Here is a 15,881-nt window from a genome sequence, read left to right as displayed (position 1 = left end):
TGGATGGATGATGGATGGATGGATGGATGGATGGATGATGGATGGATGGAGGGATGGATGATGGATGGATGGATGATGGATGGATGGATGGATGGATGGATGGATGGATGGATGGATGAAGGATGGATGATGGATGGATGGATGGATGGATGGATGATGGAGGGATGGAGGGATGGATGATGGATGGATGGATGGATGGATGGATGGATGGATGGATGGATGATGGATGGATGGATGATGGATGATGGATGGATGGATGGATGATGGATGATGGATGGATGGATGGATGGATGGATGATGGATGGATGATGGATGGATGATGGATGGATGATGGATGGATGGATGATGGATGGATGATGGATGGATGGATGGATGGATGATGGATGGATGATGGATGATGGATGGATGGATGGATGGATGGATGATGGATGGATGGATGGATGATGGATGGATGATGGATGGATGGATGGATGGATGGATGGATGGATGGATGGATGGATGATGGACGGATGAAGAACCCTCTGCCATTCCAGGAAAGCCCGTAGATCTCCACAGACCCCATCCCACCAGCACACTCAGCGCTCCAGCATGCCAGGATTCCCATCCTCCCCCCCACCAACAAGGAACCACACAATTCCAGGTTGCTCCTGGCTGGGAAAGCCCTTCCAGATCATCTCGCTCAAGGCAGGGATCGAGATCATTTTGCTCACGGCACCTTCTGGACACCAGATGGCTCCAAGTCACACTTTTCTTCCTCCACCTTGACACTCCCAGCTCGGAGCACTTTTTGCTGCTGGAAACGAGGGAAAATTCCCCATTTTTTGCTGTCTGAGGGGGAAGGCCCTCTCTGAGGTCACCGATGCAGACCCAGGATCTGAGTTCCTCCTCGCTCATGGCTGGCTGAGCTCTTCTGGAACCTTCTCTGCCCCTCCCTGCTCCACACAAAGACCCTCTGGGCAGAAAGGAGGGAGGAAATCCCAGCTGGATGGAGAAATTCCACATCCCAGTCTCCAGCAGGAGCTGGGAAAATGGGATTGCAGAGGAAAAAATCCTCCAGGGCCAGCCCTGAGGGGAGGGGAAAAGGAGATCCCCACTCCTGACCCTGCAGAATCTCAAACTTGGGGGTCAAAAGGTTTTTCTGGGGACAAAACAGCAAAAAAAGGAGAATTTTTGGTTGTTTTTTTTTTTTAAATTTGGAGTTTGGGCAAGTGAGAGGTGTGTTAAAAAATCGAATTTTATTTTTATGAGAAGGGTGAGACAACAGAGATGTTATAATTAGATGTTAAAAGGAAATGTCATAGGAATAGAGAAATGTTATAAATAATAAATAGAATAGAGATGTTATTAAAAGAGAAATAAATATTATTAAAGAATAAATAAATGTTATGAAATAATAGAAAAATATTATAAAAAGATAAATAAATGTTATAAAATAATAGAAAAAAATGGTATAAAAAGATAAATCAATGTTATAAAATAATAGAAAAAATTGTTATAAAAAGATAAATAAATGTTATAAAATAATAGAAAAAAATGGTATAAAAAGATAAATAAATGTTATAAAATAATAGAAAAAATGGTATAAAAAGATAAATAAATGTTATAAAATAATAGAAAAATGTTATAAAAAGATAAATCAATGTTATAAAATAATAGAAATAAATGCTACCAAAAATAGATGTTATAATCTATGTTATTACAATTAGAAGTTATCTGGTTTTTAATTATAATATATTATAAGTGGGGTTTGGTTTATTAGTTGTAGTTACACGATGTTGTAAATGTTTTAAATAATTTAAAATGTATTTTAATAGTTCTAATGTATTTTTATAGTTCTAATGTATTTTTATAGTTCTATTTTTTCAAGTATTATAATGTATTTTTTTATAGTTTTTTTCTTTTCAAGTATTTCATTTTCCTTTTTTTTACCACTTTATTAGTTCCATTTTTTTCCTGAACAATGTTGGTTTTATTTTATGGTATTTCCAAGTCAGTATTTCTCATTTTCAGGCGAGTTTTCTGCTGGGCTTTGGGTTTCCCCTTCGGCTATAAATTTATTTCCCACTATATATATAAAATATAGATTTTTAGATATTATTTATCTTTTTAATATAATATATATTTTATATATTATGTGTTTTATATATTATATATAAATACTATATATATAATGAATATATAATGATATTTCAATATATAATAATATATCAATATATAATACATAATATAATATAATATAATATAATATAATATAATATAATATAATATAATATAATATAATATAATATAAACTATATATGATATATTATATATAATATATAATATATAAATATTATATATACACATTATATAATATATAGAATATATAATATAGAGATATTGTATATTATTCTATATTATATGTAGAATATATAATGTATAGATATAATATATATTATTCTATATAATATAAGAATATATATTCTATATATTATATATTATATATAATGTATAAAATATATTATATGTCGTATACTATATATTATATATAATATATCATATATCTTATATCATCTTTTATATGTTATATTGTATATTATATAAAAATATTATATATTTATTGAATATAGATTATATTTATATTTATATTTATAGGTTTTATTTATTTATATTTATTTTGTTGTTTTTATATACTATATACTATATACTATGTACCATATACTATATACTATATATTATATATTATATTATATGTAATATATTATATATCATATATCATATATCATATATCATATATTATATATCATATATCATATATTATATATTATATAATATATATTATACAATATAATATCTACTATATAATATATTACATAAAATATATAATATATAATATATACACACCATATAATATATAATATATAAAAATATAAAATAATATATTAAGTACATTTATAACTGTGGGACAAGCAGCTGCTTTCCAGGAGCCAACCCAATCCCAGAGTGGTTTTTTTTTTCCCCCAGCTGGGCTCAGTTCCCAACGTTCCTCCTGCACAAACAAGCAGAGGAAATGCTTTTTCCAGCCCAGCTCCCTCCCTGTGCTCTCTCCCCCCTTTCCCAGCCTGGAATTTGCTGGAAGAGCCCATATAAGGTGAGAAAAACGGGATAAACATCCCGGAGAAGCTGCAGGAATCCTCCTCTCCCCAGCTGATCCTGAATTCTGCTTTTTTTTCCCAGCAAGGACAAAAGTCCAGGCTGCCCCAGGAGCAGCGTGGCTTCTCCTGGCAACCAACCCTGATAACCTGGAGCAGAAAAAAGCAGGGATCTTATCAGCACCAGAAAAAACCCCAGGGATCTTATCAGCACCAGGGAGCTGTGCTGGCAAAAACAAGGCTGAGCCATGCCCAGTTCCTCCCCGAGTGAGTCACCTCAGGGTTCACTTTCTGCCTCCCTGCCTCTGGAAGTGGGTTATTCCCAGGCTCAGTGAGTCACAGTGGCCTGGAATTCTCTTCTCCCTCTTCAGGAGCTCCAGGAAAAATCATGGATCCTGTCATTCTGCCCATCCATCCACCTGGGAACCTCTGAGCCCTTGGGAGGGGTGGTAAAGTGTGAAATAAATAAAATTTCAGTGCTGGCAGGAGGCTGTCCTTGCCTTGGTGATCCCTCTCCTGATTTTCTTGGGTTTGATATTGGGAAAATTGGCTTTTTCTGGTGAAAATCCTGATCTCCACACCCCAGATCCATCCAGAATTTCCTGGATATTTATTTTCCCTCTTTAGGAGCTCCAGGAAAAATTATGGATTCTGTCATTCTGCCCATCCATCCACCTGGGAAAGCAGCTTGGAGGGGGATAAATAAAATTTCAGTGCTGGCAAGAGGCTGTCCCTGCCCTGTGATTCCTCTCCTGATTTTCTTGGGTTTGATATTGGGAAAATTGGCTTTTTACAAGAGCTTAGAGGGGGATGAATGCCTTAAATAAAATTTTATTGCTGGCAGGGGGCTGTCCCTGCCCTGTGATTCCTCTCCTGATTTTCTTGGGTTTGATATTGGGAAAATTGGCTTTTCCCAAGTGAAAATCCTGATCTCCCCACCCCAGATCCATCCAGAATTTCCTGGATATTTATTTTCCCTGCTTAGGAGCTCCAGGAAAAATTATGGATCCTGTCATTCTGCCCATCCATCCACCTGGGAAAGCAGCTTGGAGGGGGATAAATAAAATTTTATTGCTGGCAGGAGGCTGTCCCTGCCCTGTGATCCCTCTCCTGATTGTCTTGGGTTTGATATTGGGAAAAATGGCTTTTTCCAAGAGCTTAGAGGGGGATGAATGCCTTAAATAAAATTTTATTGCTGGCAGGAGGCTGTCCCTGCCTTGGTGATTCCTCTCCTGATTTTCTTGGGTTTGATATTGGGAAAATTGGCTTTTCCCAAGTGAAAATCCCAACCCCTGCCCAGATCCACCCGGAATTCCTGGAGCAATCCTGACCCTCAAGGGAATTCCAGATTGCCATGGGATGGAGGGCTCAGTGAGTCACAGTGGCCTGGAATTCTCTTCTCCCTCTTCAGGAGCTCCAGGAAAAATCATGGATCCTGTCATTCTGCCCATCCATCCACCTGGGAACCTCTGAGCCCATGGGAGGGGTGGTAAAGTGTGAAATAAAATAAAATTTCAGTGCTGGCAAGAAATTGTCCCTGCTCTGGTGATCCCTCTCCTGATTTTCTTGGGTTTGATGTTGGGAAAATTGGCTTTTTCTGGTGAAAATCCTGATCTCCACACCCCAGATCCATCCAGAATTTCCTGGATATTTATTTTCCCTCTTTAGGAGCTCCAGGAAAAATCATGGATCCTGTCATTCTGCCCATCCACCCACCTGGGAACCTCTGAGCCCTTGGGAGGGGTGGTAAAGTGTGAAATAAAATAAAATTTCAGTGCTGGCAGGAGGCTGTCCCTGCCTTAGTGATCCCTCTCCTGATTTTCTTGGGTTTGATATTGGGAAAATTGGCTTTTTCCAAGAGCTTGGAGGGGGATAAATGCCTTTAATAAAATTTCAGTGCTGGCAGGAGGCTGCCCCTGCCCTGTGATCCCTCTCCTGATTTTTTTGGGTTTGATATTGGGAAAATTGGCTTTTTCTGAGTGAAAATCCTGATCTCCCCACCCCAGATCCATCCAGAATTTCCTGGATATTTATTTTCCCTGCTTAGGAGCTCCAGGAAAAATTATGGATCCTGTCATTCTGCCCATCCATCCACCTGGGAACCTCTGAGCCCTTGGGAGGGGTGGTAAAGTGTGAAATAAATAAAATTTCAGTGCTGGCAAGAGATTGTCCCTGCCTTGGTGATCCCTCTCCTGATTTTTTTGGGTTTGATATTGGGAAAATTGGCTTTTTACAAGAGCTTAGAGGGGGATGAATGCCTTAAATAAAATTTCAGTGCTGGCAGGAGGCTGTCCCTGCCCTGTGATCCCTCTCCTGATTTTCTTGGGTTTGATATTGGGAAAATTGGCTTTTCCCAAGTGAAAATCCCAACCCTCCCCAAATCCACCCAGAATTCCTGGAGCAATCCTGACCCTCGAGGGAATTCCAGATTGCCATGGGATGGAGGGCTCAGTGAGTCACGGTGGCCTGGAATTCTCTTCTCCCTCTTTAGGAGCTCCAGGAAAAATTATGGATCCTGTCATTCTGCCCATCCGTCCACCTGGGAACCTCTGAGCCCTTGGGAGGGGTGGTAAAGTGTGAAATAAAATAAAATTTTATTGCTGGCAAGAAATTGTCCCTGCCTTGGTGATCCCTCTCCTGATTTTCTTGGGTTTGATATTGGGAAAATTGGCTTTTTCTGGTGAAAATCCTGATCTCCCCACCCCAGATCCATCCAGAATTTCCTGGATATTTATTTTCCCTGCTTAGGAGCTCCAGGAAAAATCGTGGATTCTGTCATTCTGCCCATCCATCCACCTGGGAAAGCAGCTTGGAGGGGGATAAATAAAATTTCAGTGCTGGCAGGAGGCTGTCCCTGCCTTGGTGATTCCTCTCCTGATTTTCTTGGGTTTGATATTGGGAAAATTGGCTTTTTCCAAGAGCTTAGAGGGGGATAAATGCCTTAAATAAACTTTCAGTGCTGGCAAGAGGCTGTCCCTGCCCTGTGATCCCTCTCCTGATTTTCTTGGGTTTGATATTGGGAAAATTGGCTTTTTCTGAGTGAAAATCCTGATCTCCACACCCCAGATCCATCCAGAATTTCCTGGATATTTATTTTCCCTGCTTAGGAGCTCCAGGAAAAATTGTGGATTCTGTCATTCTGCCCATCCATCCACCTGGGAAAGCAGCTTGGAGGGGGATAAATAAAATTTTATTGCTGGCAAGAGGCTGTAGCTGCCTTGGTGATTCCTCTCCTGATTTTCTTGGGTTTGATATTGGGAAAATTGGCTTTTCCCAACAGCTTAGAGGGGGAAAAATGCCTTAAATAAAATTTCAGTGCTGGCAGGAGGCTGTCCCTGCCCTGTGATTCCTCTCCTGATTTTCTTGGGTTTGATATTGGGAAAATTGGCTTTTCCCAAGTGAAAATCCCAACCCCTGCCCAGATCCACCCGGAATTCCTGGAGCAATGCCGAGCCCGGAGGAGCTGGGATGGAGGGCAGGGGGGGAAAGGGCAGCGCTGAGGGCCAGGGGAGGAATGCAGGGAGGATTTTTGGGATTTTGGAACGTGCCCAGTCCCCTGGGGGGGCTCCGGGGCCCTTTGGCTCCGCTGGAATGTGTCAGGGAAGGTTTCCTTGGAAAGGCACCCGGGGAACTGGAGAGGGAGGGAATCAACAGGCCCTGGCAGGGGCAGAGAGCTCGGGGGTCAAATATCCCCTGGCAGCGAGGCTGGAAAAAGCTCCCCACCTTTCACCAAATTCTAATTACAATTATAACTCTCTCTATCTTTATATTTATATTAGAGATACAAATAAATTTAATTTAATTTAATTTAATTTAATATTTATATCCATATCTATGTATATTTATATTCAGAATTACAATTAATAATTTATAATATATTTATATTTATATTTATATTTATATTTATATTTATATTTATAATATATTTATAGCTATATTTATAATATATTTATATTTATATTTATATTTATATTTATATTTATATTTATATTTATATTTATATTTATATAATAGACATTTCTATCTAACATCGAAGTATATATTATATAAATATAAATATAAATATATATTATAAATATATAATGGAATATAATATACAAATATAATATAATAATCAATACATGCATATCATAGATATAATTACAATATTACTATATTAAAATAATAGTATATGATATTTAATAGATATAATATAATATAATATAATGAATATAATATAATATAATATAATATAATATAATATAATATAATATAAATATATAATGGAATATAATATATAAATATAATATAATAATCTATATATTAATATTAAATATATAATTAATATATTACTATATTAATATAATAATATATTATATTAAATCTACTAAATATGTTATATTACATTACATTATATTATATTATAATATTATATTATATTATATTATATTATATTATATTATATTATATTATATTATATTATTACATTTTATTACATTTTATTACATTATATTACATTATATTATATTACATTACATTACATTACATTACATTACATTATAATAATATCCAAATAGATAATACAAATAGATTATCTATTTATATTATAAACATAATTTTCATACATATATAAATATAAATAGATAACCTACACATACAATATAGAAATAAACACATACTCACATAATCCAAATAACATTATTTTCATTTTAACATATTTCTAGAAATACACAATAAAACTATAATCATATGAGAAATCCCCAACTCTCCCTTAACCCATCATTTTTTTCCTCCTGGGAGACAACAGCGATTAAAAGAAAAAAGGTGAAATTCCCGGATTCTGCCCCAAATCGAGGAGGAGCTGCTGCCAAGGAGAGCCCAGCCTCGGCAGGGGGGCAGTTTCTGCTGGGGCTGATCCGGATTTCTGGGTTTGTTCCGCCAGGTGTGAATGAACTCCGGGGGAAGGAGGCGAGGCAAGGGCGGGAGCGGCGCCAGCAGCAGCGGGACAAACAACCCTGCGGGACAAACCGCCGCCAAACCCAACAAAACCAGCACAAACACGGCCCTGGGCAGGGCAGCCACTCCCATCCCCTCTGCTGGACGTTGTTCTCCTTCCTCTGAGTCCTTCTGAGATGGGAGAGCACCAAAATTGGGGGAAAAATGGGGAAAATGAGGAAATTCCTGTGCTGGATCTGAAATTCTGTTTAGTGCTTAAATCCCTGCTGGAATCAGGGCCAGGGCTCCTTGGATGTTGTTCTCCTTCCTCTGAGTTCTTCTGAGCTGGGAGAGCACCTAAATTGGGGAAATAAAGGGGAAAAAGCAAATTATTGTTGTGGAGTAAGGCTGAGGCAGGGAGGGAAATCTGATGGTTTCTGGGAAATGAAAGTCTCCTTTGGAAGGAGGAGAAATTCTGTTTTACTCCTCAAATCCCTGCTGGAATCAGGGCCAGGGGTCCATGGATGTTGTTCTTCTTCCTCTGAGTCCTTCTGAGCTGGGAGAGCACCAAATTTTGGGAAAAAATGGGGAAAATGAGGAAATTCCTGTGCTGGATCTGACATTCTGTTTAGTGCTCAAATCCCTGCTGGAATCAGGGCCAGGGCTCCTTGGATGTTGTTCTCTTTCCTCTGAGTTCTTCTGAGCTGGGAGAGCACCAAAATTGGGGAAAAAATGGGGAAAATGAGCAAATTCCTGTGCTGGATCTGACATTCTGTTTAGTGCTCAAATCCCTGCTGGAATCAGGGCCAGGGCTCCTTGGATGTTGTTCTCCTTCCTCTGTGTCCTTCTGAGCTGGGAGAGCACCAAATTTTGGGAAAAAATGGGGAAAATGAGCAAATTCCTGTGCTGGATCTGACATTCTGTTTAGTGCTCAAATCCCTGCTGGAATCAGGGCCAGAGCTCCTTGGATGTTGTTCTCCTGTTTCTTCTACTCACAGAATTATCCTGAGCTGGGAGAGCACCAAAAATTGGGGGAAAATGGGGAAAAATGAGCAAATTCCTGTGCTGGAGTGATGTTGAGGCAGGGAGAGAAATCTGATGGTTTCTGGGAAGTCAAAATGTCCTTTAGAGGGGTTGGAGGGAGGAGAAATTCTGTTTTACTCCTCAAATCCCTGCTGGAATCAGGGCCAGGGCTCCTTGGATGTTGTTCTCTTTCCTCTGAGTCCTCCTGGGCTGGGAGAGCACCAAAATTGGGGAAAAAAAAGGGGGAAAAAGCAAATTATTGTTGTGGAGTAAGGCTGAGGCAGGGAGGGAAATCTGAGGGTTTCTGGGAAATTAAAGTCTCCTTTGGAAGGAGGAGAAATTCTGTTTTAGTCCTCAAATCCCTGCTGGAATCAGGGCCAGGGCTCCATGGATGTTGTTCTCTTTCCTCTGTGTCCTTCTGAGCTGGGAGAGCACCAAAAATTGGGGAAAAAATGGGGAAAATGAGCAAATTCCTGTGCTGGATCTGACATTCTGTTTAGTGCTCAAATCCCTGCTGGAATCAGGGCCAGGGCTCCTTGGATGTTGTTCTCCTGTTTCTTCTACTCACAGAATTATCCTGAGCTGGGAGAGCACCAAAAATTGGGGGAAAAAAGGGAAAAATGAGGAAATTCCTGTGCTGGAGTGATGCTGATGAAGGGAGGGAAATCTGATGGTTTCTGGGAAGTCAAAGTGTCCTTTAGAGGGAGGAGAAATGTTGTTTTAGGGCTCAAATCCTGCTGGAACTCGGGGCCAGGGGGTATGGAATGGGTTTGGGTGTTTGCTGCTGCCTGGGTCGATGTTTGGGAGGGGTGTTTTGGGGAAAAAGGAAGGGGAAGTGTCCCCAGGACGGAGTTGGAAGTAAAAAACACTCCCAAAAATACACCAGAAACGGGGAGGGAACCCCCAAAAGTCAGGTTTTGATGCTGAACCCCCAAATTCACCTTTATTTACACCAAATATTGGCAGGGAGTGTGTGCAGGGGGGGTGAAATACCACTGAGGTGGTGGGAACACTCCCAAAAATACACCAGGAACAGGGAAAAATACACCAGAAGGAGGGAGGGAACCCCAAATTCAGGTTTTGATGCTGAACCCCCAAATTCACCTTTATTTATCCCAAATATTGGGGGGAGTGTGTGCAGGGGGGGGAGGCAAAAATACCACCCAGAGGGCTGAGGGAACCCCTCAGATCCAGCTGAAGGATTCCAGGGGATGGAAGCAGCACAGAGGGGAAGATCCTGCCCAGAGGCATCCCCCCATTTCCATCCGTACCCCAAATCCGCCCTAATTAACCCCAAATTAATAGGGGAGAGTTCACTCGGGGGTGGGGGGGCTGAAGGAGGGCAATGGAGGCGCCCCCAGGCTGCCCTGGGTGGGGAGGAGGATTCTGAGGAAGGAGGTGAAGCCCCCCCGTGCCCCTCAGGGCCCCTCGGGGCCGCTCCCAGTGCTCCCAGTACAGCGCGGCCCGTCCCAAACTGGGACCGACACCCCCGCGCCCCCCCCTCCCGAGCCTGGGAACATGACATCGTGTTCCGCGCTCGCCATTGGCCAGAGCCGCCGCCCGTCCTCGCTCCCCATTGGCCCTCCGAGCTGTCACTCCACCCCCGTCCGTCCCGCCCCCGCTGAACACGCGCGGCTTTCCTTCACACGCTGTCCACGCTCCCCGGACGCTGCTCTGATTGGTCAGGGTTGCCGTAAACAAGGCAGCGGCAGCCAATGAGCGCGCTGATCACGCGAGCAGCACGCCCGGCCACGCGCCCTCGGCGTGGCGGCCCCGAGCAGCAACAGGCGCGGGCGGGGGTGGGCGGGACCCCGAGCCTATAAAAGGCAGCGGAGGCAGCGGCGCCCTCAGAGCGCTGAGGTCCAGGGGCAGCGGCTCCTGTGGGAACTTCGCAGCGTTTCTCAACAAAGCCTCCCCTCGCTTCTTTTTTTTAAATTTTTTTTCTGCCTCGGGCTTATTTTTGTTGCCCTACGGGGATAAAACCCTGCAGCCTTTGCTCGATCAAACCCTTCGCCCTCATCCCGCCTCAGCCATGGTGATGTTCAAGAAAGTGAAGAACTTCGCTGTGGCCTTCAGCGAGCCCGACAAGGTTTATTTCAGCGGGGACAAGGTGGCCGGGCGTGTGCTGGTGGAGGTGGCCGAGGTGACCCGTGTCACCGCCGTCAAGGTGCTGGCGTGTGGCGTGGCCAGGGTGACCTGGGCCAAGGGCCCGGCGCAGTGCCGGCAGGAGATGGAGTACCTGCGCTTCGAGGACGTGCTGGCCCTGGAGGAGCAGCCCACAGGTGAGGGCTGGCAAAAGGGGGAAGGTGGCCTTAAATATCGGGTTATAAACCCAGCCCAACTCAAGGGGTTGGTGGGGCTGGATTTGATCACCTTGATCACCAGCACAGCATTAATGCTGTGTCTGGAGCTTGGGAAAAACCAAATCCAGGAAAACTCAGCAACTCGGCCGAGCCAAGTCGAAGTTTGGGAGCAAAAAGGACAAAATCAGAGCCTGGGGAGCTGCTGTGGTGTGTTCTGACTCCACAGGGGTTGGGCAGGCTGGTGACACGGTCAGGGACAGGATCACACCCTGGGGCTGGAGCTGGCAGATAAAGGGGGAGCTGGAGCTGGGGTGGAGCCGCGGAGCCACCCTGTTCTGCCCCGGGCTGTTGGTGAGGTGAAGGGAGAGAACACAGGGTTCCCGAGGTGTGGACAGGTGGTGGCCAACACCCTTGGAGCTGAGGATCACCCTGATGTTTTCCCTGCCCTTTTCTCCTCCAGATGAGGACGGCTCAGTCATCCTGAGACCCGGCAACAAGTACGAGTACAAATTCGGCTTCGAGCTGCCCCAGGGGTGAGTATGAGGCAGCAGCTGCCACTGAGGGGTGGAATTAAATTGGAAAATCCGTGTTTTGGCTCTGGAGTGACCGCCTGTGTGTCTCTAGGCCGCTGGGCACCACGTTCAAGGGCAAGTATGGCTCTGTGGATTACTGGGTGCAGGCGTCCCTGGAGCGCCCGTCCTGCCCCGCTCAGCAGATCAAGAAACGCTTCGAGGTGATGGATCCTGTGGATGTGAACACCCCAGAACTGCTGGTGAGCCCCTGTTCTCTCGAAAAGCTGGGGAGAAAAGCCCTTGGGAAGGGTCAGCCTGAGCTGGTGGTGTCTTTAATCAGATTTGGGCTGAGCGGGATTAAGGGTGGGATTAAGGAGTTGTGGATAATTCCAGAAACTGACACTGGGTGGGGCGGGTTGTGTACTCCAGGGGAATTTGAGGCTTGGTTGCAAAAAGGGAAGGAAGAGAAGGAGGAAGGAAGGGTGGGAAGGACAGGATGGGGCCAGTGTTTGACCGTTCCCTCTCCCCACAGTCTCCAGTGGCAGCCAAAAAGGAGAAGAAAGTGTCGTGCATGTTCATCCCGGATGGACGCGTGTCTGTCAGCGCCCAGATCGACAGGAAGGGCTTCTGTGAAGGTGAGGATTGCTGGGAGCAGGGAATTGGGGTGGGGGGAACCAGTGAGGAACCCCCAGCACCCCTAAACACGGCTGTTTTTTCCCTTTGTGCAGGTGATGAGATCTGCATCAACGCCGACTTCGAGAACACCTGCTCCCGCATCGTGGTGCCCAAGGCAGCCATCGTGGCCAAGCACACCTACCTGGCCAACGGGCAGACCAAGGTGTTCTCCCAAAAACTCTCCTGCGTTCGTGGCAACCACATCATCTCCGGCACCTCCGAGTCCTGGCGTGGCAAAACCATCCGTGTGAAGAAGCTCAAACCCTCCATCCTGGGCTGCAACATCCTCAGGGTGGAGTATTTCCTGCAGGTGAGCCTTCATCTTCCTGATCCTCCTCGTCTTGGGGTTCTGTCCCACACTCCCCTGAACCTCCTCGGTTGTTTTTGCAGATCTACGTCAGCGTGCCAGGCTCCAAGAAAATCATCCTGGAGCTGCCCCTGGTGATCGGGAGCCGCTCTGGCATCGGCAGCCGCAGCTCCAGCATGGCCAGTCAGACCAGTTCCGAGATGAGCTGGGTGGACCTGAACCTCCCCGACGCTCCCGAGGGTGAGTGGGCTGGGATGCTCAGGCTGGGCCGGGCTCGGAGCCCCTCAGCCACCCCCCAGCTGAGCTCAGCCATCCCTCCCTCCCTCCCCGCAGCTCCCCCGTGCTACCTGGACATCGTTCCCGAGGATCACCGGCTGGAGAGCCCCACCACGCCCCTGCTGGACGATCCCGACGGCTTTGACAGCCCCATCTTCATGTACGCGCCCGAGTTCAAGTTCATGCCTCCCCCCACCTACACGGAGGTGAGCACGGCAGCTCCGGGGCAGGGGCCAGGTGGATCTGGGATCACCTGGCCGGATTCCTCACCCTCCTCCTGCTCCCAGGTGGATCCCTGCGTCTCCAACAACAACAACAACATCAACCAGTGAGCTCTCGGTGTGCCACAAACCTGCAGCACATCTGGAGAGGGGGAAAACAAAAAAAACAAAAACTGCCACATTCCCGAGGAGCTGCTGCATTTCCCGAGGAGCTGCTGCATTTCCCGAGGGGTTCCTGCACTCCCCATCCCAAATCTCGAGGATAAAAAACCCCTCGAGCGCTGTGGGGAGACGAGGTGGATCCAGCTGGGAAAAACCTCGAGGTGGATCCAGCTGGGGAGAACCTCGAGGTGGATCAAACCTGGAGGCAGATCCAGCTGGGGAGAACCTCGAGGCAGATCCAGCTGGGGAGAACCTCGAGGTGGATCCAGCTGGGGAGAACCTCGAGGTGGATCCAGCTGGGAGAACCTCGAGGTGGATCCAGCTGGGGAGAACCTCGCAGCAGATCCAGCTGGGGAGAACCTGGAGGCAGATCCAGCTGGGGAGAACCTCGAGGCAGATCAAACCTGGAGGTGGATCCAGCTGGGGAGAACCTCGAGGTGGATCCAGCTGGGGAGAACCTCGAGGTGGATCAAACCTGGAGGCAGATCCAGCTGGGGAGAACCTCGAGGCAGATCCAGCTTGGGAGAACCTCGAGGCAGATCCAGCTGGGGAGAACCTCGAGGTGGATCCAGCTGGGGAAAACCTCGAGGCAGATCAAACCTGGAGGCAGATCCAGCTGGGGAAAACCTCGAGGCGGATCCAGCTGGGAGAACCTCGCAGCAGATCCAGCTGGGGAAAACCTCGAGGTGGATCCAGCTGGGGAGAACCTCGAGGCAGATCAAACCTGGAGGCAGATCCAGCTGGGGAAAACCTCGCGGCAGATCCAGCTGGGAGAACCTCGAGGTGGATCAAACCTCGAGGCGGATCCAGCTGGGAAAAACCTCCTCTGTCGTGGTCCTTGCCCTGTCGCGACACGGGCCGGGCGGGGAGTTGTGGTTTTTAATCAATTCCATCCGGATTTGGTGACTCCGGGAGGAGGAGGAGGAGGAGCTGTGACGCGGTGAATCCGTCCTGTCGCGACACAACGTGCGTGTCACGACCTTTTGTACTCTTTGTTTTTTGTACATAGCGTTTCGGGGAGGGAGGGATGGGGGGAAAGAAAGCACAGAAATGCAAATTTTGTACTTTGTCGTGGCCCCTGGGGGGCGAAATTTGTAATAAAGTTGTAATAAATCAATGGAATTATTCCTTTGTCTCGTGTCTGTCTCGGGGGTGGGGGGATGGCAGGAACCCCCTGGGAATCTGGGTGGGGATTATTTATTTTTTCTCTCATTTTTGGTTTTTCTGGGAGCAGCCCTGGAAGGGTTTTCCTGGTTTTTGCAGGGGGAAAAAAAGCAAAAAAATCAGCAAAAAAAAAACCAGTGCAAAAAGGGAAACTGAGGCACGGAGATGAAAACAGGCAGAGAAGGGAAACTGAGGCAGGCAGGGCAGTATTCCTATTTTTCCTTTTTTTTTTTTTTTTGAGGGGTTTTTGGGCTTTTTGTGGCTTTTCCAGGGATAAAAAAACAAAAAAAGAGCTAAAAAACCAGTGCAAAAAGGGAAACTGAGGCACGGAGATGAAAACAGGCAGAGTGGGGAAACTGAGGCAGGCAGGGGAGTATTCCTATTTTTCCTCTTTTTTTTTTGAGGGGTTTTTGGGGCTTTTTGTGGCTTTTCCAGGGGGAAAAAACCAAAAAAAATCAGCAAAAAAAACAGTGCAAAAAGGGAAACTGAGGCATGGAGATAAAAAAGGCAGAGTGGGGAAACTGAGGCAGGCAGGGGAGTATTCCTATTTTTCCTTTTTTTTTTTTTGAGGGGAGTTTGGGCTTTTTGTGGCTTTTCCAGAGGGGAAAAAAACTAAAAAATCAGCAAAAAAAAACATTGCAAAAAGGGAAACTGAGGCACGGAGATGAAAACAGGCAGAGTGGGGAAACTGAGGCAGGCAGGGGAGTATTCCTATTTTTCCTGCCTTTTTTTGAGAGGCTTTTGGGCTTTTTGTGGCTTTTCCAGAGGGGAAAAAACCAAAAAATCAGCAAAAAAAAACCAGTGCAAAAAGGGAAATTGAGGCACGGAGAGATAAAAACAGGCAGAGTGGGGAAACTGAGGCAGGCAGGGGAGTATTCCTATTTTTCCTTTTTTTTTTTGAGAGGCTTTTGGGCTTTTTTGTGGTTTTTCCAGGGGAAAAAAACCAAAAAATCAGCAAAAATAAACCTGTGAAAAAAGGGAAACTGAGGCACGGAGATGAAAACAGGCAGAGAAGGGAAACTGAGGCAGGCAGGGGAGTATTCCTATTTTTCCTTTTTTTTTTTTTTTTAGGGGCTTTTGGGCTTTTTTGTGGTTTTTCCAGGGGAAAAAAAACCAAAAAAAGAGCAAAAAAAACCAGTGCAAAAAGGGAAACTGAGGCACGGAGAGATAAAAAGGCAGAGAAAGGAAACTGA

The 15,881-nt window shown here is 45.2% G+C and overlaps 1 protein-coding gene and 1 long non-coding RNA gene across 12 annotated transcripts; one reads left to right on the top strand and one right to left on the bottom strand.

The window, feature by feature from the left end:
• Positions 1 to 11,100: 11,100 nt before the first annotated feature.
• Positions 11,101 to 14,649, top strand: TXNIP (thioredoxin interacting protein). 6 transcript variants are annotated; one of them, XR_009489864.1, is made up of 8 exons: positions 11,101 to 11,350; positions 11,832 to 11,904; positions 11,996 to 12,143; positions 12,416 to 12,868; positions 12,949 to 13,105; positions 13,199 to 13,658; positions 13,784 to 13,810; positions 14,308 to 14,649. XR_009489864.1 is itself a non-coding variant. In XM_059871470.1 (8 exons), the coding sequence occupies exons 1-8, from the start codon at positions 11,101 to 11,103 to the stop codon at positions 13,471 to 13,473; spliced, it is 1,182 nt and encodes a 393-aa protein (XP_059727453.1). In that variant the 3' UTR covers positions 13,474 to 13,535. The 6 variants fall into 6 exon arrangements, 2 of the variants coding, with proteins under 2 accessions (XP_059727453.1, XP_059727452.1); XR_009489863.1 differs by lacking the exon at positions 13,784 to 13,810 and adding an exon at positions 13,935 to 13,961 and having other exon boundaries at positions 13,199 to 13,712; XM_059871470.1 differs by lacking the exons at positions 13,784 to 13,810; positions 14,308 to 14,649 and having other exon boundaries at positions 12,416 to 12,518; positions 12,612 to 12,868; positions 13,199 to 13,347; positions 13,429 to 13,535.
• On the bottom strand, positions 12,200 to 14,459 carry LOC132340436 (uncharacterized). 6 transcript variants are annotated; one of them, XR_009489869.1, is made up of 3 exons: positions 14,346 to 14,459; positions 14,205 to 14,275; positions 12,200 to 14,151 (listed from the first exon to the last, which is right to left on the bottom strand). It is a non-coding gene; the product is annotated as an uncharacterized LOC132340436 (long non-coding RNA). The 6 variants fall into 6 exon arrangements; XR_009489868.1 differs by having other exon boundaries at positions 12,200 to 13,911; positions 13,956 to 14,248; positions 14,319 to 14,440; XR_009489866.1 differs by having other exon boundaries at positions 14,205 to 14,248; positions 14,319 to 14,440.
• Positions 14,650 to 15,881: the final 1,232 nt, after the last annotated feature.

The sequence above is a fragment of the Haemorhous mexicanus genome, chromosome 31 (assembly GCF_027477595.1).
Source record: "Haemorhous mexicanus isolate bHaeMex1 chromosome 31, bHaeMex1.pri, whole genome shotgun sequence".
NCBI lineage: Eukaryota > Metazoa > Chordata > Aves > Passeriformes > Fringillidae > Haemorhous > Haemorhous mexicanus.
Note: the sequence above shows the minus strand (reverse complement) of the source record. Positions and strands in the feature narration are given on the sequence as shown.